At 39.2% G+C, this 26,453-nt stretch overlaps 1 protein-coding gene and 1 non-coding gene across 2 annotated transcripts in view; both read left to right on the top strand.

Moving 5' to 3' along the window:
- Positions 1 to 2,079: 2,079 nt before the first annotated feature.
- The window catches only part of SLC5A8 (solute carrier family 5 member 8), a 62,562-nt gene continuing 38,188 nt past the window's right edge, over positions 2,080 to 26,453 (top strand). The window contains exons 1-5 of the mRNA XM_003832598.7: positions 2,080 to 2,821; positions 7,754 to 7,819; positions 10,106 to 10,157; positions 24,347 to 24,414; positions 25,728 to 25,882. Of these exons, the coding sequence (XP_003832646.2) occupies positions 2,471 to 2,821; positions 7,754 to 7,819; positions 10,106 to 10,157; positions 24,347 to 24,414; positions 25,728 to 25,882 (692 nt within the window). The 5' untranslated portion in view covers positions 2,080 to 2,470. The remainder of the gene's footprint in view (positions 2,822 to 7,753; positions 7,820 to 10,105; positions 10,158 to 24,346; positions 24,415 to 25,727; positions 25,883 to 26,453) is intronic.
- On the top strand, positions 12,928 to 13,034 carry LOC112436720 (U6 spliceosomal RNA). The gene has a single exon (XR_003025426.2). It is a non-coding gene; the product is annotated as a U6 spliceosomal RNA (small nuclear RNA).

Raw genomic sequence — 26,453 nt, 5'->3', positions numbered from 1 at the left:
AGAGGGCTATTCTAGAAATACCCTGGCAAAGGTTTGGGAATGCAAGTATAAAGAAAAAAATCACATCTATTAGTATTCTGTCATAAAGCAAGTAATTTATGAGGAAACAAAAATCTAGCTGTTCTCAGATAGCTCTCCAGTAAGAAATGCCAGAAGACAACAGAAAAAATACTTAAAATTTTTTGAAGAAAAAGACTATGACCTAAGAATTTTCTCAGCTGAATTTTTTTTCTCATATGTGAAGACAACAAATGAACAATCCCATATATTCAAAGGCTCAGGAAATAGAGCATTCATGTATTCTTCATGAAAATATTATTTGGAGACATACATCAGACACCCGAAAGATGTGAAAGAAGAATAGGGTATGGATTACACATAGTTCATGGCATTATGTAAATGTTATAAAGCAAGATGACATAGCTTGGGAAAACAAAAGCTGTGTCTAATAGCAGTACTTCCAAGCCATAACTTATAGTAGCCCAATTCTCAATAAATTGGAAGGCAGCTAAACAATCATACAGTGCTAGTATTTTATAGTGTCAGGGTCTATTCACATATAATCTCATTTAACCCATTTTAATTCCGTGAGATAAAAAACAATATCCCCATCTAAGATATGGGAAACTAAGACGTAGAAGAAAGCACTTGGCTAAGATATGGCTCGTAGGTGGCAGTCAAAAGGTCAGTTTGCAGTCTACAGATTTAACCTCAGACTATTCTGCTTCTAACATGACTATAGAAATGTATTGATCATTAGCTGCCTGAAGTTCTGTTCTTAACTCTAGGTGTCCAAAAGAAGATGAATTTTGTTTAGATAGCATTTTCCCATATCTAGGGCTGTTGGCTTTAAAGAAGTTCCCAGAAGTGAATCCAATTCCCAGAAGGATCAAGCTGGATTCTTTTGTGTGTTATTCTAACAGGTTGCTTTATATATATATATAATTTATATAATATACACATATAATTTATGTATTATATATAAGTATGTATAACATCATATGTAATATATAAATATAGTACATTTCACACTGGTAGAACATAATTCCAAACCACATATTTGTTTAACCAATTGAATTACTTGGATTTAGCTTCTATTTCCCTCTTTATTTCCTTCTGAAAATATTATACAAATAACATCAGTTTACAAAAAATAAAATCTGATATAGCTTTTTTATCATACACTAGGCTAGACTAAATGCATTCTGTGGATTGTTTACCTAGGACCAGATGGTATATTATAAAGTTGTATACAAATGAACAAGGACTGCCTGAAATGGATTGATAGCTGAGCACATTTGGCTGGAGCGTCTATTTTAGAAGGAAAACCTGAGAATCATATTATTTGAGTGTGATTCATGTGTTAATAGTATTTCAAGACAAGCCACTTAAAATATGTCCTGAGTGGTGATACTGGAAATGATCTTTTCTTCAGTGCTTTCAAGTGTCTTCATTTAAGTGTACACATTTTGCCTACCTATAACACGTATCTACACATTGTGATTAAGAGAGCAAACTCTGAAATCAGACCTAGATTAAAGATCTTAATCTCTGCCAGTTGATTGGGCAAGTGACTTAATCATTCGACAGTAATTTCTGCATTTGAAAATGCCTATCTCAAGGGTAATGAGAATTACACTGGTTCACCAAAAGAATTACACTGACTAATATAAAACGTGCCAAGCATGTATGTGTCACATGAAGGCTCATTAAAAAGAGGTATTATTGTTAATCTTCCAATAACTACTATTTCCAACAACAGGCTGAAGGGGCTCAGAAACGTTTGTTGAGTAAAAACACAAGGAAACAGTAGCACAGATTTCCTGCTCTCCTTTATGATCGATGACCTGTCTAAGGACTGTGATCTCTGTTCACTACAGATTGTCACCTGCATTAATCTACTGTCACCCATTAACCTATCAAATAAGGCAGTCTAAAAACTCCAGGCGTCCCTTTCCGTAAGGACCCGGACTGTTGAACTGGAAAGCTAAAATTCAAGGCGTGACAATTGCCCTTTGTCCCACATTCCTCCACCGGTCGCCTGCTTATTTAAATGGTGCGTCCCCTCGGGTACCACTTGAACAAAACCTGCCCAGAGCGCTCCCTGTGTAGATTCGCTGGAAGCAGCTGGAGGCTCCAGTTCTCATTTGCTCAGGTGTCCCCCGCGCCTTGGCGAACTCGGCCACTCCAGTTCCTCACCTGGTGAGCACTCAGGGCACCGGGTCGATTTTCCGAGGTCCCGTACCTGGGTTTGAGGGGCGCGGCTCGCAGCGGCGGGTGCAGGGGCGACTGCCAAGCCCTCACCCCGCCTCGGGGTGCGTTCGGAGGCCGACACCTGGAGGACGCCTCCAGTCCCCGCGGGACGCCACGCCTGCGCGCCAGGGATCGGGGATAAGAAGTGCGCGCCGGGCTCCGGCTGCGCGCCGCGGGGCCACCAGTTTGCGCGCAGGGCTCAGGCGACCGTGCGGCCATGGACACGCCACGCGGCATCGGCACCTTCGTGGTGTGGGACTACGTGGTGTTCGCGGGCATGCTGGTCATCTCGGCCGCCATCGGCATCTACTACGCCTTCGCTGGGGGCGGCCAGCAGACCTCCAAGGACTTCCTGATGGGCGGCCGCAGAATGACCGCAGTGCCCGTGGCGCTGTCCCTCACCGCTAGCTTCATGTCAGCCGTCACTGTCCTGGGCACCCCCTCCGAGGTCTACCGTTTTGGGGCCATTTTTAGCATCTTTGCCTTCACCTACTTCTTTGTGGTGGTCATCAGCGCGGAGGTCTTCCTCCCGGTGTTCTACAAACTGGGAATTACCAGCACCTACGAGGTAAGGGGCAGGGTGGGCTGGGACCATGCAGGGCGCGGGGGAAGGGGACTCTGCAGACCTCTGGAGGCGTTTTCTTGGGGGCAGACTGTCACTGCCACATCGAAATCTCTCCCCGTCCATCGTCATCATCACCCTCCCTTCACTCCTCCCCGTCCCCCGATCTTCACCTGGCATCTTTCCCTTCTACTGAGAGGCGTCCTCTAAGGGTGAAAAAATTCTTGGGATTTACTCTCCTGGGCTTAGTGAAAAAAAGAGGCTTCCAAAGTGAACGGATTGCAACAGTAGTGCTCGCTATGGTCCTTTCTACCTTTAGCATCTTTGATTCCCAGGCAAGAGGAAAGATTTTTGGGGAAGGTAAGTTCTTCAGGTCTCAGGCCCTGCTTCTTGAAAGGAATACTCTTGTTCCAGGTCCTCAGCCCCATTCACTCTTCCAAGATAGTTGGTAAAGAATTTGTACTCCCCTTCCTTCCCCTTCCACACCCACCCCCTTTCCACTGAAACAGGCACCCAAGTGGCTAAGGTGTACCAGTACCTGTATTTCGGACCAGATTCTACCACTTACTAGCTGGGTGACCTTGGGTGACTTACCCAACCTTTTGTGCCTATTCCTCAAAAATAAAATAATATCACCTACCTCATCCAGTTGGGAGGATTAAATAAGATGATGCAAGGCGTAGCATTTAGAATAGTGTTTGACACAGAGTAAGTGCCAGATAGGTATTGGCCATAATTACTGTGGTGGTGCTAGTTGTGATGGTGGTAGTTATCTTGGGATCAGTAGGAAAATTAGGCAGCAAGGTTCTCAAACAGCTCTGCCTTCTCTATGGAAAAACAATTAAGGAAAACTGTCTTTCCTCTATTGCACAGGTCCCCTGGCTATAGGTTTTCTCAAGTTGCCTGCAAGAAAGGGCTTTGAAAAGATGATGCACGTTTAGTATAAAGAGCTGTTGAATGGGAGGTGGGGGCGGGATCAAAGCTCAGGGGAGTGGCGGGGCCCAGTTCAGTGCCTTCAGTGGTCTCCCTCACCCAGCACTGGTCCTTGAGCTACATGGGACAAGCCTGCAGAAGTTTCCTCTCTATTAGGCCATTACCCAGAGGACTCCAATCCTGAGATTCTGGCAGGTGGTTTCCTAGTGAGGCTGGTTCAACTGGTGCTGGGGACAGGGCCTTAATGGCACAACAAACATTGGTGACACACTCTGCCTGGGCTCTAGTGACATCTTCCAGGGCGAGGCACCCCTGGGCAGCATTGCCTTCCATTCACTCTGGGGCTGTGTTTGGGAGAGCTCAATAATTATCCCAGAAGTGAGCAGGATGCAGTTTCTCAGGTTTGCTCAGAAGTGACAAACTGGCGAAATTCCCCAGACCAAATACAGTTCTCAGTCATTTTTTTTTTTTTTTACTTCTCCTTATAGTGAGAAGAAATAAAATATAATTTCAGACTATGACTTCTTTCGAGAACTCAAAAGGCTGGTAACACTGGGCCCATGCTCCCTGTGGCCACAGGAACTCAAGTTTATAGCTATTGCTCTCACTCTCTATTAAACTTCTATATTGAGGTCTTATCTTTGTGTTTTCATGGTTACTGTTTTTTTGGTAGAGAAATTTTTATCTGCATTTATGTCTTTATCAAAAAATGTGAAAGGCAAAATGGATAGGGGTAAAGGGATCTCTTGTTTCCAGGGAGATGTAAGAAAACATATATCTTAGTGGGTGGGAGGAATATTCCAACATGTTAATATGTGAACACCTGGCCACTGTCACTTATGTATGTTACCTGATGGAACCTGGAGGCATCTGAGTCTGTGAGCTGTGATCTATAGCTAACCAATTCCCAAACTTGGAAAGGGTTTGAAGAATCTGGCAGGAGGACTTCAGTCCCCACACATGAATGCTGCTCTCATAACCACTGACCCATGCCTCTTCGGGGCTACAACATTAACTCAACCAGAAACAGATTTCCCTCATGCTTGCAGTGGTAGAGGCTAAGTTAGCAGGGGTTCCAGCTAAAAATGTCAAAAAGCAAAAGTTCATTGAATGCTGAACACATGCCAGGCACTGGGCTGCATTGCATGTTTTACATACATTATCTGACTCACATTCAGAACAATCCTTGTGAGGGAAGTACTATCAAGATCCCCATTTTGTGGACAGAGACTCAGAGTAAGTTAAGCTACTAGGAATGTGAAGCAGCGTAGACATATGCCTAGCAGCATACTGGCTGCTTCTGAAGGCTCTGATGAGTCTGTTATAACCCCAAGCAATGCTTACGCCAGTGCAGAAAGAACAAGGGAAGCAATACAGGACGCGTGAAGTTGTGGGCACACTGCAGGCATCCACCTCCAGGGTGCCAGGCAGTTGGGAACAGGGAAGTTAGGCAACATGCTAAGACCCTCCCAATTGGTCATGGCAAAGACTTTCCTGTGGAGTATATTGTTTATTATTTTATGCTGAGAGGTACAGAATCTATACAGAATATGCTGTACAGTGTTGAGTGATTGATACCCTGGCATTCTTGCTCAAGTATGAAATCTCTCCCTGTTGACATTTCTTTAGTGAAAATTAGCTGTTCACAAGCATTTTTTTTCATCCATCACTGCCTTCAAAATGTAGTCCTGATAGGTGTTTAGCAACTTCCAGACCCAAGTATAATGCAGGAATCCAATTTAATCCACCAATTCTTCAAGATCCTTCTGGAGCCAACTAAATCTGTGTTTAAATTGAGTTGCTTAGACCTTATGTTTCTTTGTTATTTATATATTTATTCGTATCAACAGAAGCGATTCAAAGTTCTGAGGACCACGAGAGATCTTGATTAATTTAGGCACCTATCATTACTCTGTAATTATGTCTAGAAATCTTACAAGTATTCCCTAAGGCTGCTGCACAGTGACTTGGGCATCTGGTCCAGTCTCCGGGTATTTCTTCAGCAGCCTAGTAATTGATGGCTGAGATCGTAATAGACTTCTTGGTTCTGTCTTGAGTTGGTCCTTGGGCTTAAATCACAGGTTTCCCTGGATCAGTTGATCAACTTACTTGCTTCAGTTTGGTTCAATTTATTTGGGTCTCCAGCAACTTGGATTCATGTACCTAGAAAAAACAAAGACTTCTCTTCTATTGATGTCCATTCACATGTTTAGTGATTCATAGAGATTTACAAAACAAACAAACCAAAAATAAACTTCTAAAGAAATATAATAATACTGCCTTGTTCCCAGACTTAATAAACTTCTCCAGTCTTCTAAAAAGGCTTCCAAAATATCCCTGAATGATTTTGACACTTGTAATTTATTGAGATTCAATTTTCTCCAGGCCCATTGATTTGGATACCACTAAGTTCTTAATATCTTACTTTTTGAGTTTACATTTCCCCATCCATTTATGTCACTGAATAGTCTCCAAACCCTGCAAAATGAGAGGGAAACAAATTATTATTATGCCCCTCATTTTAAAGAGAAAGAACCTGACATTTGGAGAATGATTGCCACAAGCTGATGGAGTCAGGCGTGGGACTGGGTCAAGGGCTGGAACTCTTCCTCCAGTGTACTACAAGGCACTGTGTATTTGTCACCGATCAGTGATCTGGGAGTGGGGTCTTATTCTGTGTTAGTTTCACCCATTCACTTATTGAGTCTTAAATATGTAGTCAGATTATTTACTTATATATGCAGAATAATGTGCACAGATTTTGGCATCAAAGGTTTTAAATGTGTACTGTTGCCATGGCAAGTTTGCAAGGTTTTCATCTTGATGTTCTATCTGAGGCCCAGTGTTCTTCTCTAACATGGGTTTATACACAGTACCTGGCTCACAGAGTTGTTGGGAGGACCATGCATACAGCAAGTACTCTGTATGTGTTAGCCGTGATCACGGGGCAAAAATATCAGATGTCTTTTCCTCTGATTATTACCTAATGCCAGTTTTTCCTTCCTCTTCTTTTCTGCTCTATGAAGATTGTTGTCAGCCTTAAACTTCTTAGTAATTATATTCAAGTTAAAGAAAATCTTAGCTCCCAGCTCTGAAATTCTATGATCCTAACTCTGTAATATGTATATTATAATACATTATATAACATAGTAGACAAGCAGACTATGTTATAAGACATAGCAGATTTCAAGTAGAATAGGAAAAATTGGCATGGTCATTGGCACTGAACAGAAACTGACTTGGGTGATTTAAGTTTAAAAAAACAATTGTTAGAAGGACATGGGGGTAGCTCATAGAACAGAGGGACAAGCTGAGTAAGCAAGCCTTGGAAAGGACAGAAACCAGGGCAGCCTTTTCAGGCCACTCTGTCAGGATCAGTCATTTTTTGTCTTTGTATCCTGCCTTTAAGATTCAAATACCCAATGGAAGGAAAAGCTGATTGGCTGAGCTGGGATCATGTGATTTCCTCTTGGTCAGAAGAGGCAGGGCAATTGGCTGACTATTCCATCGCAATAGTCTGCAGTCAGAAAGGGTTGATGACCCAGGTGAGTCAAGAAAAATGTATGGAGTAGATACCAAGAGAAAGAGAACAACAGATTGCTCACTCTAAAAATACAGAAAGTAATTTCATTTATATGACATTCTGGAAAAGGCCAAACTAGAGAGGGAGAGCAGATCAGTGATTGCTAGGGTTTGGCGGGGGAGAAGAGGGCTTGATCATGAAGGGGAAGCCCGAGGGAGTTTTCTGGGTGATGGAACTGTCTTGTGTCCTGATTGTGACAGGGGTTACATGAATCAGTGTGTGTTAAAACCCATTGAACTGTACTCTAAAACGAAAGAGTCAATTTTGCTGTGTATAAATAAAAATAATACTAAAATAAAAATACAGAATACAAATCAGTTATGAAGTTGCTTTACATTTCTAAATTTAAATTTTCTTCTTGAGCTGCTGATTTTAAAAAAGGCATCCAGAGGATTCGCATAATTTTTTTTTTTTTGCAACAGTATTTAGAACTTCGATTTAACAAATGTGTTCGTCTCTGTGGAACAGTCCTCTTCATTGTTCAAACAGTAAGTAGCTCTCCATTTATTTTATCTTTTGTCAGCTAAAATGTTTTTAACCATGGCATCTGGATTAAGCTTACCTGGGAATCACATAAAAGACAAAAAAGAGATGTTGAAAAAATGAGGGAACAAAAAAGGAAAAACACTTGTCACTGTACAGCATCAACCCTTAAGATCATCAAACAGTGTTTCAGTAAATGCTTTACTTCCTGGGATTTAAGTGAATGTTAAATATTATACTGATAAAGCAACAGTCGGAAAATATGCTTCCCTTTATCTGACCTCCCTTCACCTCCACCAAGGTGACAGGAAGGGCATTACTACATGACAAAGATATTTGTTGCTGACAGTGGGAATTCTAACAAAAGGAAAACAAGTAGCATGTTCACAGTATTTCTGTAACATATTAATAGGTATGAAAAAATTAACTTCCATAGGAAGACAGTAGGAAATAATTTTCTTTGAAATCGTACTTTAAAAGTCAGTGCTCTTTTAAAAATTAGACTACAAGAACCAACTAAAGCAGTCCTTAGAGTGTAAAACAACAGAATCATAAACTCTGGAGGACTCTTTAAAGCCAAATACTCAATCCAGTAATTCAAGAACATGCACTTATAGATCTACTGATTGACACAATGGGAAGGCAAGGATTTGCCAAGTGGTCAGTGACAGAGAATGCTTTCCACTGTTCACCGTGCTTCTGGAAGATTGTAATGATCATTGTCACGACTATTCATATACACATTTTCCTCTTGTCAGTTAAGCACTTTAGGGCTGGGTTTGCTAATGGAGGTTGTGGAAGAGATTTGCATTCTTGACTCTAATTGCAATTCCACTTCTCCAATCAAAAGCTACCTAAGGGCCAGCCGCGGTGGCTCATGCCTGTAATCCCAGCACTTTGGGACGCCGAGGCAAGTGGATCACCTGAGGTCAGGAGTTCAAGACCAGCCTGGCCAGCATGGTGAAACCCCATCTCTACAAAAATACAAAAATTAGCCAGGCATGAGGGCAGGTGCCTGTAATCCCAGCTACTGGGGAGGCTAAGGTGGAATCACTTGAACCCAGGAGGCAGAAGTTGTAGTGAGCCGAGATCATGCCATTGCACCCCAGCCTGGGTGACAGGGCAAGACTCTGTTTCAAAAAAAAAAAAAAAGAAAAAATAGCTACCTTAGGATTTGCTGCAGTGAGACAGAGTGCCTTTGTAAATTATGTAACTTGACTCCATTTTATATCTTTGCAAATTATATAACTTAAATTTTATCAGTCCTTAACAACTGCAGTGTAAAAGGAAGGAATCCTTTGGTGTCTCTTAGAGACTTGAGCCTGGTAGCTTGCATTCACCAACTGTTCAGAACCTCATTGGATCTTTGTTAGAGATGCCAACAGAAATCAGAAGTAGGGATAAGTGTTAGGAAGGTGGCCTGTGGTCATGTTTTTAAATCTTAAACTTGGACAGAATAATGACTGTGGAAAGTTAGTTCATTTTTGCAAAAAGAGGGGAGCTTTACCACCTCCCATTTGAAGGACTTCATAGCTCTACTCATGTAATATAATCAAACATTCAAAGGTACTGAATAGATTTTTATTTTCATAATATGCTTTTATGGAATAATCATGGAATTTGCTTTTATGGGATATATTTGAAAGATCAAGTGCAATCAAAATTATATTTTGAGAAAAAGACCGTATTTATCTTACTCACTACTGTACCCCAGATCAATAAATAGTTAAGTGTATGAATGAAAATAATGAATAATATTAAAAAGATTGAATGTGGTTTTCATTGGCTTTCAGGATTTTTTTAGTGCAAATTTATACTTTTGTTTAATTTATGAACAGTAAAAGTTTAGAAATAGGTTTTCCAAATTTTTACTATTTTCTTGATTAATTATGCGGGGATTAACAGTTTGAAGACATAATTGAGGGGTCATCCTCTTTTATATTATTATTCTTTATTTTTTTCTAATTATTTTAGATGTAGGAAATTTTATTTCAAGCTTGAGTTGGTGGATCAGTGACCATTTGCACTAAGCACCATATAAAAGTCCGTATTTTTACATAAGCCGGTCACAAAAAAATATTTGTAACTTATGACCGGTCATACCGTAAACAGAAGAGTCAACTTTACTTAAATATTTTGCAAGTTACAAACAAATTTTATTAGGTGTTTTGAAACTGTTGTTTTAAGTCATAATTGAAGTTATAGGAAAACAATCAATATTTTATAACTCAGACGTAATTCATGAATTTTATAATTCATATAATTCATTTGGCTTTCTTTCTCCCCTCTAGATTCTGTATACTGGAATTGTTATTTATGCCCCTGCCCTGGCTTTGAATCAAGGTACATTTTAGAGTTGCCAGTTAGGTAACTCACATTTTGGGGTTCACTTTCAATAAGCCTTATTTTCTCCTTGGGGAGATGGGGAGATGGAGGAATGCTTCTAGTAACCTGCATCAGCTTTACTTAGCGGGGCAGGATGGGTTCAGTGTCTACACTAGCTTCTTTGGGTTTTTGGATGGACAGCTCCAAAGTGTCTGTAGACCACAGAGGTGGACTTCTCCAGGTGGTACCTCTCTGGGATGTGCCCATCAGCCCATTCACTCCTTTAGAGAATTAAAGCTCCCTGTAGCCAAAGTCAGGATTGACGGCATCCCCTCCTGTGAATCTATAACCTGGAGCCCATCTCCAGGAAGCTTCCCTGTAATTCTGCTCAGGCCTGTTGTAAAATCTGGCAGGGAGAAAAGCTTTTCTTCTCCACACTTCTAATAAGGCCCAAAATGAAAGAGAAAGAGAGCCATGTGATTTGAATGATCAGACTGCTCCTAGTGACAAAAGGACAGATGTCTGTAGTGCCCTTACAAATAACTTTAGGAAGATTGTGCTGCTCAACAAAGTATCTATACTCTCTAGATTTGGGAAGATAAATGCAGTGAGGCTGGGATAGTTTACTGAAGCAAACGTTCATGCTAGTCATAGTTTCAAAAGGCTTTGGGGAAACACCATGCCCTTTGAATTCTTATCTATTCGAAGTGAATTTCTCTAAAACGTCCTTGTAAAATGGTCATGTGGACTCTGTGATGGGAAGAATGTGGTACAATTCCTGGGGTTAAAATGACATGAAGAAAACCTACTAATTCCACACTCTGTTTTCTTGATTTTATGATAGACATGACAGTAGTTACCACCTAAGTTTCTGAAGTGAACAATATTATTACCAAGAGGAACTTCATGTGTAAGGTGCTCTTGAACTCTGAATTCTGGGCATGTTCCACATCGGTATTACCAACATCACAAGTGGATCATCTCATTTGTCGAGAACTGAGTTATAAACTTCATAAGTTACCTATTTAGGACTTAAGTGTAATTGAACATATTATGGTTTTAAAGTGCAGTTCTGGGAATTACCAGAGGACTGACTTTAATCTGTGAAGAAATCAAGCATTCTGTTCTTATCAGGCTCAAACCACTCCCTGAGAGTAAATTAGAATGAAAGTGAAGGTGTTTTGATGACTAGAGTGTCAGTTGTGTGTTTTACTGTGACCAAAGCTGTAGGTACAGGCATAGACACAGAACTTAGTGTGCAATAGATGCTCAAAAAAGCTTATTTAACTGAATTGAAAATTAACATTCTCTAGGTCTAACCTCTTTTTTTCTTTTTTAAATTTTGGAAAACCTCAAACAAATACTAAGAGAGAATAGAGCCCCTTAATGTGCTCATTCATCACTCTATGTTAATATTTATCAACTCATGGTCCATTTTAATTCACTCCCCCTTACCTCTAATAGATTATTTTGCTGCAAATATGTTATGTCATTTTATCTGTATTTCAGTATGTCCTTTAGAAATAAAGACTTTAAAAACCATAATCATACCATCATTGTACCTAAAATATTAATATTAATTTCTTAATTTCATATCAAGTCAGTGTTTACATTTCCCTGATTTTTTTTCAGCGTTTGTAAGAATCAGGATCCAAATAAGCTTATGTGATTGCAATCAGTTGATGTCTCTTAAGTTTCCCTTTTCTGCTTTTTAAAATTGAAAACCAGTTTTTCTTTCTTTCTTTTTTTCCTGACCACCTGATGCCTGTTGAGAAAACTAGTTTTTATTGAGGTATAGTTAACATACAATAAAATGCACAGAGCATGGGGAAGTGTACAGTTGGATGAGTTTTAGTAGTTGCCTAATAGCTTGTGTGACTACCACCCAGCTCAAGATATAGACTATTTCTGTCATCCACTCTCAGAAATTTTCCTTGCATGTCTTTCTAACAAATCTCCTATGGGCCCAAGAAATCATTTTCTGAGTTATGCTACCATAAACTAGTTTTCCCTGTTGTTAGATTTTATATAAGTGGAATCATATAGAGCCTTTTCATGTCTGGTTTCTTTTGCTCAGCAAAATGTTTTGAGATTCATTCATGCTGCTACATATATATCAGTAGTTCATTCCTTTTTTTTTTTTTTTTTTTTTTTTTGCTGGTAGTACTTCATTTTATGCCTCTACCAACATTTTTTTATCCATTCTCTTGTTATAGACTTGGGTTGTTTCCAGTTTTAGGCTATAGTGAAGTAAGGGTGCCAAGAACATTCTTCTAAAGGTTTTGTGCATTTTGTTTTTCTTTTTCACACCTGTTTTCACTTCCATTGGAAATGAAATACATGGATGTAGTATAAAATTAAAAATATAATTCTATTTGGACCCAGCTGAGGATAGAAATATGTGCAAATTTACAAGAAATTGCCAAACAGTTTTTCCAAGTGGCTATATCGTTTTACATGTCCACTACGCAATATGTGAGAATTGTAGTCATTCCACATCCTTGCCAGCATTTGATATTATTCTTTTTTATTTCAGTCATTCTAGTGGGTATTATCTATTATTTTATTGTTGTTTCAGTTTTCACTTTCTATATGACTATTATGGCTTAGCTTATTATTAGACTATTATGGCTTAGCTTATTGGCTTCTGAAATAATAAAGTGAATAAAGACAAATAACCTAATAAAAAGTGAGCCAAAGACTTGAACACTTCACAAAAGCAGATATTCTTCTAATACATTACATGATATATCTATTCATTTACCTAGGCCTTTAAAAATTTCTCTTAGTGCTCACTTTGGCAGCATGTATACTAAAACTGGAACAATACAGAGAATATTAGCATGGCCCTTGCACAAAAATGATATGCAAATTTGTGAAGCATTCCATATTTTTTAAAAAAGGAAGAAAAGAAATAATAAAATAAAATAAAATGTCTCTTAGTAATGTTTTGTAGCTTTGGATGTTGAGGTCTTTTACTATTTCTTAGATTTATTCCTAGATAATTGATGTTTTTTATGCTATTGCAAATGTCATTGTTTTATTTTTCAATTATTCGTTGCAAGTGTATAAAAATACAACTGACTTTTATATGTTGATATTCCATCCTGAGAACTTGCTGAATTTGCTTTTTAAATCAAGCAGATTTTTGGTGATCCCTTAGGATTTTCATGTTGTTTATGAATAGTGACAATTTTACTTCTTTTCTAATCCTTATAGCTCTTAGTTCTCTTTCCTGTCTTATTGTAATGTTAATGTGGAAAGTTACATTGACTGAATTTTGAACATTAAACTAATTTTTGCATTCTTGGGATAAACCCTGCTTGCTCATAATGTATTACCCTTTTTATATATTACCGAATTCGATTTGCTAACATTTTGATAAGGCTTCATAAATGAATTGAAAAGTGTTCCCTCCTCCATTTTCTGAAATAGTTTATATAAAATTGTGTATTTATTTCTTACATGCTTGGTAGAAATCACCCTGAAGGCATCTGGGCCTACTCTTTGTTTTTGTAGAAAGATTTTGGTTTATGGATTCAGTTTATTTCATAAATATAGAGTTATTCATATTTTAAAAGTCTTGTTGGGTCAGTTTTGGTAAATTGTATTTTTTAGGGAATGCTTCCATTTGGTCTAACTTATCAAATTCATTAGCATAAAACTGCTTATTATACCCTCTTGTTATGCTTTTAATGTTTATAGTATCTATAGTGACATCCCTTCTAATTATTCCTAATATCGATAAGTTTTCTATCTTCTTCTCTTGATATATCTTTCCAGTATTCTATTGATGTTTTAAATTTCTTCTAAGAATCAATGTTTTGGCTCGTTGATTTTCTTTGTTTTCTATTTCATTAATTTGTGCTATTTATTGTTTCTTTTCTTCTAATCACTTTGGGTTTTCTAGCTTCTTTTTTTTTTTTTTTTTAATTCTACAAATATTTATTGAGCAGTGAATAAGACCAAAGATCCTACCTTTGGGTTGGTGCCATGCACCTATAATCCCAGCTACTAGGGAGGCCAAGGCAAGGGGATTGCTTGAGCCCAAAAGTTCAAGACCAGCCTAGGCAACACAACAAGACCCTTGTGATGGTTCATACAGAATGTCAACCTGATTGGATTGAAGGATGCCAAGTATTGTTCCTGGATATGTCTGTGAGGGTGTTGTCAAAGGATATTAACATTTGAGTCAGTGGCTTGGGAAAGGCAGACCCCTCCTTAATCTGGATGGGCACCATCTAATCAGCTGCCAGTGCGGCCAGGATATAAAGAGGGCAGAAAAACCTAAAAAGGCTAGAGTGGCTTAGCCTTCCAGCCTACATCTTTCTCCTGTGCTGGATGCTTCCTGCCCTTGAGCATCAGACTCCAGGTTCTTCAGCTTTGGGACTCGGACTGGCTCTCCTTGATCCTCAGCTTGCAGATGGCCTATTGTGGGACCCTGTGATCATGTAAGCTAATACTACCTAATAAGTTCAGCTTTATATATATATATATATATAGATATATCTATATATATATATATATAGATATATCTATATATATATATATATATATATATCTGTCCTATTAGTTCTGTCCGTCTAGAGAAACCTGATGAATATAACCCTGTTTCAACAACAAAAAATAAAACCAAAGATATCACCTTTGTAGAATTTATATTCTAATTGTCATTAACTGATTATAAAATCCAATCAAGAGGATTTTAAAATTAAGCTTGTCAACGATCTAACATGGTGAAAAAAAGACTGATGCTTAAAGTATAAATTCACTAGTTTCCCAACATGTTGGATGTGAAGTGACTTCAGGTGTTGAACTTTTTTTTTTTGTTTTGTTTTTTAGTATTAATTTTTTTTTTAAATTATACTTTAAGTTTTAGGGTACATGTGCACATTGTGCAGGTTAGTTACATATGCATACATGTGCCATGCTGGTGCGCTGCACCCACTAACTCGTCATCTAGCATTAGGTATATCTCCCAATGCTATCCCTCCCCCCTCCCCCTCCCCACCACAGTCCCCAGAGTGTGATATTCCCCTTCCTGTGTCCATGTGATCTCATTGTTCAATTCCCACCTATGAGTGAGAATATGCGGTGTTTGGTTTTTTGTTCTTGCGATAGTTTACTGAGAATGATGGTTTCCAATTTCATCCATGTCCCTACAAAGGACATGAACTCATCATTTTTTATGGCTGCATAGTATTCCATGGTGTATATGTGCCACATTTTCTTAATCCAGTCTATCATTGTTGGACATTTGGGTTGGTTCCAAGTCTTTGCTATTGTGAATAATGCCGCAATAAACATACGTGTGCATGTGTCTTTATAGCAGCATGATTTATAGTCATTTGGGTATATACCCAGTAATGGGATGGCTGGGTCAAATGGTATTTCTAGTTCTAGATCCCTGAGGAATCACCACACTGACTTCCACAATGGTTGAACTAGTTTACAGTCCCACCAACAGTGTAAAAGTGTTCCTATTTCTCCACATCCTCTCCAGCACCTGTTGTTTCCTGACTTTTTAATGATTGCCATTCTAACTGGTGTGAGATGATATCTCATAGTGGTTTTGATTTGCATTTCTCTGATGGCCAGTGATGATGAGCATTTTTTCATGTGTTTTTTGGCTGCATAAATGTCTTCTTTTGAGAAGTGTCTGTTCATGTCCTTTGCCCACTTTTTGATGGGGTTGTTTGTTTTTTTCTTGTAAATTTGTTTGAGTTCATTGTAGATTCTGGATATTAGCCCTTTGTCAGATGAGTAGGTTGTGAAAATTTTCTCCCATGTTGTAGGTTGCCTGTTCACTCTGATGGTAGTTTCTTTTGCTATGCAGAAGCTCTTTAGTTTAATTAGATCCCATTTGTCAATTTTGTCTTTTGTTGCCATTGCTTTTGGTGTTTTGGACATGAAGTCCTTGCCCACGCCTATGTCCTGAATGGTAATGCCTAGGTTTTCTTCTAGGGTTTTTATGGTTTTAGGTCTAACGTTTAAATCTTTAATCCATCTTGAATTGATTTTTGTATAAGGTGTAAAGAAGGGATCCAGTTTCAGCTTTCTACATGTGGCTAGCCAGTTTTCCCAGCACCATTTATTAAATAGGGAATCCTTTCCCCATTGCTTGTTTTTCTCAGGTTTGTCAAAGATCAGATAGTTGTAGATATGAGGCGTTATTTCTGAGGGCTCTGTTCTGTTCCATTGATCTATATCTCTGTTTTGGTACCAGTACCATGCTGTTTTGGTTACTGTAGCCTTGTAGTATAGTTTGAAGTCAGGTAGTGTGATGCCTCCAGCTTTGTTCTTTTGGCTTAGGATTGGCTTGGCGATGCGGGCTCTTTTTTGGTTCCATATGAACTTTAAAGTGGTTTTTTCCAATTCTGTGAAGAAAGTCATTGGTAGCTTGATGGGGATGGCATTGAATCTATAAATTACTTTAGGCAGTATGGCCATTTTCACGATATTGATTCTTCCTACCCATGAGCATGGAATGTTCTTCCATTTGTTTGTAACCTCTTTTATTTCCTTGAGCAGTGGTTTGTAGTTCTCCTTGAAGAGGTCCTTCACATCCCTTGTAAGTTGGATTCCTAGGTATTTTATTCTCTTTGAAGCAATTGTGAATGGGAGTTCACTCATGATTTGGCTCTCTGTTTGTTGTTGGTGTATAAGAATGCTTGGGATTTTTGTACATTGATTTTGTATCCTGAGACTTTGCTGAAGTTGCTTATCAGCTTAAGGAGATTTGGGGCTGAGACAATGGGGTTTTCTAGATATACAATCATGTCGTCTGCAAACAGGGACAATTTGACTTCCTCTTTTCCTAATTGAATACCCTTCATTTCCTTCTCCTGCCTGATTGCCCTGGCCAGAACTTCCAACACTATGTTGAATAGGAGCGGTGAGAGAGGGCATCCCTGTCTTGTGCCAGTTTTCAAAGGGAATGCTTCCAGTTTTTGCCCATTCAGTATGATATTGGCTGTGGGTTTGTCATAGATAGCTCTTATTATTTTGAAATACGTCCCCTCAATACCTAATTTATTGAGAGTTTTTAGCATGAAGGGTTGTTGAATTTTGTCAAAGGCTTTTTCTGCATCTATTGAGATAATCATGTGGTTTTTGTCTTTGGCTCTGTTTATATGCTGGATTACATTTATTGATTTGCGTATATTGAACCAGCCTTGAATCCCAAGGATGAAGCCCACTTATCATGGTGGATAAGCTTTTTGATGTGCTGCTGGATTCGGTTTGCCAGTATTTTATTGAGGATTTTTGCATCAATGTTCATCAAGGATATTGGTCTAAAATTCTCTTTTTTGGTTGTGTCTCTGCCCGGCTTTGGTATCAGAATGATGCTGGCCTCATAAAATGAGTTAGGGAGGATTCCCTCTTTTTCTATTGATTGGAATAGTTTCAGAAGGAATGGTACCAGTTCCTCCTTGTACCTCTGGTAGAATTCGGCTGTGAATCCATCTGGTCCTGGACTCTTTTTGGTTGGTAAACTATTGATTATTGCCACAATTTCAGCTCCTGTTATTGGTCTATTCAGAGATTCAACTTCTTCCTGGTTTAGTCTTGGGAGAGTGTATGTGTCGAGGAATGTATCCATTTCTTCTAGATTTTCTAGTTTATTTGCATAGAGGTGTTTGTAGTATTCTCTGATGGTAGTTTGTATTTCTGTGGGATCGGTGGTGATATCCCCTTTATCATTTTTTATTATGTCTATTTGATTCTTCTCTCTTTTTTTCTTTATGAGTCTTGCTAGCGGTCTATCAATTTTGTTGATCCTTTCAAAAAACCAGCTCCTGGATTCATTGATTTTTTGAAGGGTTTTTTGTGTCTCTATTTCCTTCAGTTCTGCTCTGATTTTAGTTATTTCTTGCCTTCTGCTAGCTTTTTAATGTGTTTGCTCTTGCTTTTCTAGTTCTTTTAATTGTGATGTTAGGGTGTCAATTTTGGATCTTTCCTGCTTTCTCTTGTTGGCATTTAGTGCTATAAATTTCCCTCTACACACTGCTTTGAATGCATCCCAGAGATTCTGGTATGTTATGTCTTTGTTCTCGTTGGTTTCAAAGAACATCTTTATTTCTGCCTTCATTTCGTTATGTACCCAGTAGTCATTCAGGAGCAGGTTGTTCAGTTTCCATGTAGTTGAGCGACTTTGAGTGAGATTCTTAATCCTGAGTTCTAGTTTGATTGCACTGTGGTCTGAGAGATAGTTTGTTATAATTTCTGTTCTTTTACATTTGCTGAGGAAAGCTTTACTTCCAACTGTGTGGTCAATTTTGGAATAGGTGTGGTGTGGTGCTGAAAAAAATGTATATTCTGTTGATTTCGGGTGGAGAGTTCTGTAGATGTCTATTAGGTCCGCTTGGTGCAGAGCTGAGTTCAATTCCTGGGTATCCTTGTTGACTTTCTGTCTCGTTGATCTGTCTAATGTTGACAGTGGGGTGTTAAAGTCTTCCATTATTAATGTGTGGGAGTCTAAGTCTCTTTGTAGGTCACTCAGGACTTGCTTTATGAATCTGGGTGCTCCTGTATTGGGTGCATATATATTTAGGATAGTTAGCTCCTCTTGTGGAATTGATCCCTTTACCATTATGTAATGGCCTTCTTTGTCTCTTTTGATCTTTGTTGGTTTAAAGTCTGTTTTATCAGAGACTAGGATTGCAACCCCTGCCTTTTTTTGTTTTCCATTTGCTTGGTAGATCTTCCTCCATCCCTTTATTTTGAGCCTATGTGTGTCTCTGCACGTGAGATGGGTTTCCTGAATACAGCACACTGATGGGTCTTGACGCTTTATCCAACTTGCCAGTCTGTGTCTTTTAATTGGAGAATTTAGTCCATTTACATTTAAAGTTAATATTGTTATGTGTGAATTTGATCCTGTCATTATGATGTTAGCTGGTGATTTTGCTCGTTAGTTGATGCAGTTTCTTCCTAGTCTTGATGGTCTTTACATTTTGGCATGATTTTGCAGCGGCTGGTACTGGTTGTTCCTTTCCATGTTTAGCGCTTTCTTCAGGAGCTCTTTTAGGGCAGGCCTGGTGGTGACAAAATTGGTCAGCATTTGCTTGTCTGTAAAGTATTTTATTTCTCCTTCACTTATGAAGCTTAGTTTGGCTGGATATGAAATTCTGGGTTGAAAATTCTTTTCTTTAAGAATGTTGAATATTGGCCCCCACTCTCTTCTGGCTTGAAAATTCTTTTCTTTAAGAATGTTGAATATTGGCCCCCACTCTCTTCTGGCTTGTAGGGTTTCTGCCGAGAGATCTGCTGTTAGTCTGATGGGCTTCCCTTTGAGGGTAACCCGACCTTTCTCTCTGGCTGCCCTTAACATTTTTTCCTTCATTTCAACTTTGGTGAATCTGACAATTATGTGTCTTAGAGTTGCTCTTCTCGAGGAGTATCTTTGTGGCGTTCTCTGTATTTCCTGAATCTGAACGTTGGCCTGCCTTGCTAGATTGGGGAAGTTCTCCTGGATAATATCCTGCAGAGTGTTTTCCACCTTGGTTCCATTCTCCCCATCACTTTCAGGTACACCAATCAGACGTAGATTTGGTCTTTTCACATAGTCCCATATTTCTTGGAGGCTTTGCTCATTTCTTTTTATTCTTTTTTCTCTAAACTTCCCTTCTCGCTTCATTTCATCTTCCATCGCTGATACCCTTTCTTCCCGTTGATCGCATCAGCTCCTGAGGCTTCTGCATTCTTCACGTAGTTCTCGAGCCTTGGTTTTCAGCTCCATCAGCTCCTTTAAGCACTTCTCTGTATTGGTTATTCTAGTTATACATTCTTCTAAATTTTTTTCAAAGTTTTCAACTTCTTTGCCTTTGGTTTGAATGTCCTCCCGTAGCTCAGAGTAATTTGATCGTCTGAAGCCTTCTTCTCTCAGCTCGTCAAAGTCATTCTCCATCCAGCTTTGTTCCGTTGCTGGTGAGGAACTGCGTTCCTTTGGAGGAGGAGAGGCACTCTGCGTTTTAGAGTTTCCAGTTTTTCTGTTCTGTTTTTTCCCCATCTTTGTGGTTTTATCTACTTTTGGTCTTTGATGATGGTGATGTACAGATGGGTTTTCGGTGTGGATGTCCTTTCTGTTTGTTAGTTTTCCTTCTAACAGACAGGACCCTCAGCTGCAGGTCTGTTGGAATACCCTGCTGTGTGAGGTGTCAGTGTGCCCCTGCTGGGGGGTGCCTCCCAGTTAGGCTGCTCAGGGGTCAGGGACCCACTTGAGGAGGCAGTCTGCCCGTTCTCAGATCTCCAGCTGCATGCTGGGAGAACCACTGCTCTCTTCAAAGCTGTCAGACAGGGACATTTAAGTCTGCAGAGGTTACTGCTGTCTTTTTGTTTGTCTGTGCCCTGCCCCCAGAGGTGGAGCCTACAGAGGCAGGCAGGCCTCCTTGAGCTGTGGTGGGCTCCACCCAGTTCGAGCTTCCTGGCTGCTTTGTTTACCTAAGCAAGCCTGGGCAATGGCGGGCGCCCCTCCCCCAGCCTCGCTGCCGCCTTGCAGTTTGATCTCAGACTGCGGTGCTAGCAATCAGCGAGACTCCGTGGGCGTAGGACCCTCCGAGCCAGGTGTGGGATATAGTCTCGCGTGGTGCGCCGTTTTTTAAGCCGGTCTGAAAGGCGCAGTATTCGGGTGGGAGTGACCCGATTTTCCAGGTGCGTCAGTCACCCCTTTCTTTGACTCGGAAAGGGAACTCCCTGACCCCTTGCGCTTCCCAGGTGAGGCAATGCCTCGCCCTGCTTCGGCTCGCGCACGGTGCGCGCACCCACTGACCTGCGCCCACTGTCTGGCACAACCTAGTGAGATGAACCCGGTACCTCAGATGGAAATGCAGAAATCAACCGTCTTCTGCGTCGCTCACGCTGGGAGCTGTAGACCGGAGCTGTTCCTATTCGGCCATCTTGGCTCCTCCCCGGTACCGACATCCCTTCTAATTATTCCTAATATCGATAAGTTTTCTATCTTCTTCTCTTGATATATCTTTCCAGTATTCTATTGATGTTTTAAATCTCTTCTAAGAATCAATGTTTTGGCTCATTGATTTTCTTTGTTTTCTATTTCATTAATTTGTGCTATTGTTTCTTTTCTTCTAATCACTTTGAGTTTTCTAGCTTCTTAAGGTAGGCGCTTAGGTCATTGATTTTAAATATTTCTTATTTCATAAAGCAAACATTTAAAGTTATTAATTTTTTTGAAACACTGCTTTATCTGCAGCCCATATATTTTGATACCTTGTGTTTTTATTTAGTTCTCAAAATATTTTCTAACTTCTGTGATTTCTTTTGCCCATGGGTTATTTATAAGTGTATTGCTTAATTTTCAATATTTGAGGATTTTCTATCATGTCTTTTTGTTATTTATTCCTAAATTAATACTGCTTTGGTCAGAGAACTAATATGATTTTAATCATTTGAAATTTATGGATTTGTTTTATGGCCCAGGATCAGGTCTGTCTTGAACATTCCATATGCTCTCAAAAAGAATGTATATTGTGTGCTTTTTGGATGTAATGTTCTATAAGGTCAAAGGTTTAGTTGGCTAATAGTGTTATCACATCTTCGATACCTTTACGGAATTTTTTTTACTTGTTCTATCAATTGCTGAGAGAAGGATGCTAAAATCTCCAAATATAATTATCGATTTTTCTATTGCTGCTATTTCTCTGTCAATTTTTACTGAATGTATTGTGAGGCTCTTTTAAAGTCTCTTTTTAAATTTACAATCTCCCTTCTATTCCTTTTCATTTAAATTGCAACATATTTGCAGAAGAAACTGGGTTATTTGTTCTGTCCAGTTTTCCAGATTCTAGGTTTAACAATTACATCTGTTTGGGGTCATTTAATGTTCACCATTCTTCTGTATTTCTTGTAAACTGGTAGTAGTTTTCTGGTAGTAGTTAGATCTAGACTCTTTTTCAGACTCCACTTCAACTTTTTGGAAATCATATTTCATAGGCAGTATCTATAAGTTTATTTCCTTCAGGAGTCCCAGAATGTCATTTGAAAAATTATCAGCAGCTATTGATGATCATTCTAGATTCATTATTTCATTGAGGCTTATAAAATGGAGTATTCTAGTTCTGTGAATTCTTCTTCATTAGTTAGATGGAATAGTGCTATAAAGAGAAACTTCCTCTTATCAACTATTTGCTTTCTCTGAAAAAATAGTTTGTATAGGAAAGGGAGGATAAATGTCAGTTTTTTCCCCTTATGAATTTTAAAAATAATAAATTGGTTTCCTACTATCCCCCAAGGGTGACTGAGATTTTTAAAAAATTCTTACGAACTCATGGATTTAAAGGTTTGCTGTTATTTCATAGCATTATCGTTAGTATTATTATTGATGCTCAAATTGTCCCATTTTTATCCAGCCGGAGCCCCCTTAAGTTCCTCCTGATTTTAGCCTTGGCTGCATATTGGATTCACTTGCGGGGTGGGGGGCTTTCAAAAATACCAATACCTCAGTCCCCATCACCAGAACTCTGAGTTAATTAGGCTGTTGAGTGGCCCAGTTATCAGGATTTCATAAATTTCCTCTGTTGATTTTAATGTGCAGTCACAATTGAGAGCCACAGGTGTAATAGTTTTAGAATAGCAACTCTAAGCCATAATGAATAATATAATGGCCTAACACAGTTAAAAATATTATTCTTTGTTGTTCTTTTTTCTTGGGTGTATCTCAGTAGGAATGTATGTTAAATTACTGTGTTAAATATTTTGTGACATGTTTCCTCTGTGTGGTAATGTCACAAACTTGATATACAGTTAGGTTCCATTTATTTCATTTTGCAATTGATTTTGAGGAGTTTTTTTTTTCTAATTTAACTTTATAATTATGTGGAATATTTATGCGTTCCAAAGTGAAATCTATACATCAAAATATGTTTAAAGTAGCCTGACTTGTATCTCTGTCTTCTCTACCCTGTTTTCTCCCTCTCCTAGGAGTAATTTTTTGGCTTTGATTTATCCTTTAATTTTAGTGTATGTACTGCTGAAACAAGCACAATTCTTTTCTTTTAAAAAAATGAAATAAAGTCCCCACTTCTTAGATAAATAGGAGCAAATTATAAAGACTTTTCTCCATCTAGATCCCATTTTGGTAGCACATATCTTAGTAACGCCTTCTTCAAGGACTGGTGAAATTGCATGTTTACATGGACACACAGAGGAGAACAACACACAGTAGGGCCTATTGGAGGGTGGAAGGTGGGAGGAGGGAGAGGATCAGGAAAAACAACAAATGGGTTAACGGGTACTAGGCTTGATACCTGGGTGATGAAATAATCTGTACAAGGAACCCCCATGACACAAGTTCACCTATGTAACAAACCTCCACATGTACATCTGAACTTAAAAGTTTTTTAAAAAGCATTACCGGCCAGGCGCGGTGGCTCACGCTTGTAATCCCAGCACTTTGGGAGGCTGAGGCAGGTGGATCATGAAGTCAGGCGATTGAGACCATCCTGTCCAACATGGTGAAACCCGTCTCTCCTAAAAATACAAAAAATTAGCTGGGCATGGTGCTGCGCGCCTGTAGTCCCAGCTACTCGGGAGGCTGAGTCAGGTGAATTGCTTGAACCCAGGAGGTGGACATTGCAGTGAGCTGAGATCACACCACTGCACTCCAGCCTGGTAACAAAGCAAGACTTCATCAAAAAAAAAAAAAAAAAAAAAAAAGGAATTACCATTACCTTTATTAAATTTCTGAAATCAGATCCGCAATCTGCAATGTTATAAAGATTACATTTGAATCCTTTCGTGTTGTCTTCATTTGAATCTATACATGATAGCAATTTGATATTGTCATTATATTGTCAGTATGATACATTATCCTCAAATTCAGGTATTTGCAACATTACATAAAAATAGAGTGTTTATTTGAACCGTGTCTAATCGGGAGAGAGATAAGAAATACCCATCACAGTATCAAGGAGTTTCTTAGCTTAATTACAATATAAATGCCTTTCCATGTATTGAATTAAGCCAGTGTCAGATCTGTATGTCTGAGAGTAGAAAATTATCAAATACAATTTTAAACTCCATTTGTTTTTGAGACATTTATGAGATTTGGAGCTAGTTTTAGCTTTAGGCAAGTGGGTATAGAGGAAGGTGCCTGATAAATGATATAGCTTCCTTCTCTGATGATTTTTGAGGATTATTTTTATTGTGCATATTTCACAATTATATATGCATTCTATTTTTTTCTACAGTCACAGGATTTGATCTGTGGGGCGCGGTAGTGGCAACGGGGGTGGTCTGCACATTCTACTGCACACTGGTACGTCCAGGACATATTTCCCTTTTCACTCTACCCACTTGCTTTGCAAAATTGAAAATTCCAGTTGTTGTATACCGCAATCTCATTTGTCCACACCTACTCTCCTATTCCCGACCTCCTGCAGTGTAACTTTTTGTGTGTGAGAAATAATCTGTAGTATAATTTGATCCTTTGTAGAAAATGGAGCATAACTGAAATTTTTTCTTCTATCTGATCCATTGCAATGGTTCCTAATCTTGTCTCTTGATTCATCTGTACTGTTGCCAAGTTATTATATTTGTGCTCATACTATTCCTCAGCTTAAAAACCTATCATAGGTCATAGGCACAGTGGCTCCCACCTGTAATACCAGCAATTTGGGAGGCCGAGGTGGAAGGATCACTGGAGCCCAGGAATTTGAGACCAGCCTGGGCAACAAAGTGAGACTCTGTCTCTACAAAAAAAAAAAAAAAAATTTTTAAATTAGGAGGCATGGTGGCATACACCTGTAGTCCCAGCTACTCGGGAGGCTGAGGTGGGAGGATCGCCTGAGCCCAGGAATTTGAGGCTGCAGTGAGCTGTGATTGCACCACCGCACTCCCGCTTGGGTGGCAAAGAAAACCCTGTCTCAAAACAAAAACAAATCTGTGATAACTTCCCCTTGCTTATAGGTAGGGGTGACAAAATATGCAAAATCAGTATGGCATGGCACTGATATTATTATGTGTGCTGGTCCTCAGCGTGAGAAAATCTTATGGAATCCTTGACACTCTATGTCTTAACCCTTTAGGTGCTGGATCTTGTAGAAGATGGGGCCCTCAGCCAGGTGCTGGTTCTGCTTAGGTCATAGAGAAACTTGGGAAATTTCTTATGGTGGCTAGTACAGATCACTTATAGTATATAACAGTGGAAATGACCATCTGAGTGAAAACCAATTAAATATCACCTCTGCCTGTAGGATAAAATTCATATTATTTACTAGTAATTTGACTCGGATTTTTCTTCCCAACAATCTCCCGACACCACTCCACTTCATTCTGTGGAATGTATCTGGCCACATTCAGCATGCCATGTAGTTTCACTCCTTTATGCTTTTGCCCATGCTGTTTTCTCTGCTGGGCGGAACCTCCATCTTTGCCTCTGCTTATGTTTGAAGACTTGATTTAAATATATCCTTCTGTATGAAGATTCTCCCAACCTGACTGTTTCCCTTGAGTGCACTTCTTGGCCAACATTCATGTTTATATCATTTTTGTCCAGTATAGTGTATAAGTGTGTAGACGCTTAATAATGTCTAATAGAAGCGTTAATCCTAATATACTTTCCCCTCAAAGGGTGGTCTTAAAGCAGTTATCTGGACAGATGTTTTTCAAGTTGGGATCATGGTGGCTGGATTTGCATCCGTGATTATACAGGCTGTGGTGATGCAAGGTGGAATCAGCACTATTTTAAATGATGCCTATGATGGTGGAAGATTAAATTTCTGGAAGTAAGTGTCTAGTACTTGGGTAACTGAACACATCTTTTGTATTCTATAAAAATAATCTCTTTATTGAAATAGTAGATTTACATTAAAAAACAAACCAACAAATTGCTAAGGATGTGGTAGAGCAAATTGAAGCAGAGAAGTAAATATGTAAGGAGCCTCCCTCTGTTCTTTAAGGGATTAAACCTGTCAGATGGTACTTAGCTACATGGTGCTTAGAGCAATGTTTCCTTCTGAGAAGGGACTTAAAGCAAAAAAAGTATTTTCTTCTGGGTATTAAAGTCCAGAATAGGTTGAAAAGTGGGACAGGGTGATAAGGAAAGAGACAGTGGAAAGTTAAGAAAAGGCAGCTTCTGGCCAGGCACAGTGGCTCACACCTGTAATCCCAGCACTTTGGGAGGCCAAGGTGGGTGGATCACCTGAGGCCAGGAGTTCGAGACCAGCCTGGCCAACATGGCGAAACTCCCCATCTCTACTAAAAATACAAAAAATTAGCCAGGTGTGGTGGCAGGCACCTGTAATCCCAGTTGCTTGGGAAGCTGAGGCAGGATAATTGCTTGAACCCAGGAGGCAG

This window comes from Pan paniscus, chromosome 10 (assembly GCF_029289425.2).
Source record: "Pan paniscus chromosome 10, NHGRI_mPanPan1-v2.0_pri, whole genome shotgun sequence".
Classification (NCBI taxonomy): domain Eukaryota; kingdom Metazoa; phylum Chordata; class Mammalia; order Primates; family Hominidae; genus Pan; species Pan paniscus.
The sequence above is the reverse complement of the archived record's forward strand: the minus strand, read 5'-3'. Positions and strand labels throughout refer to the sequence as shown.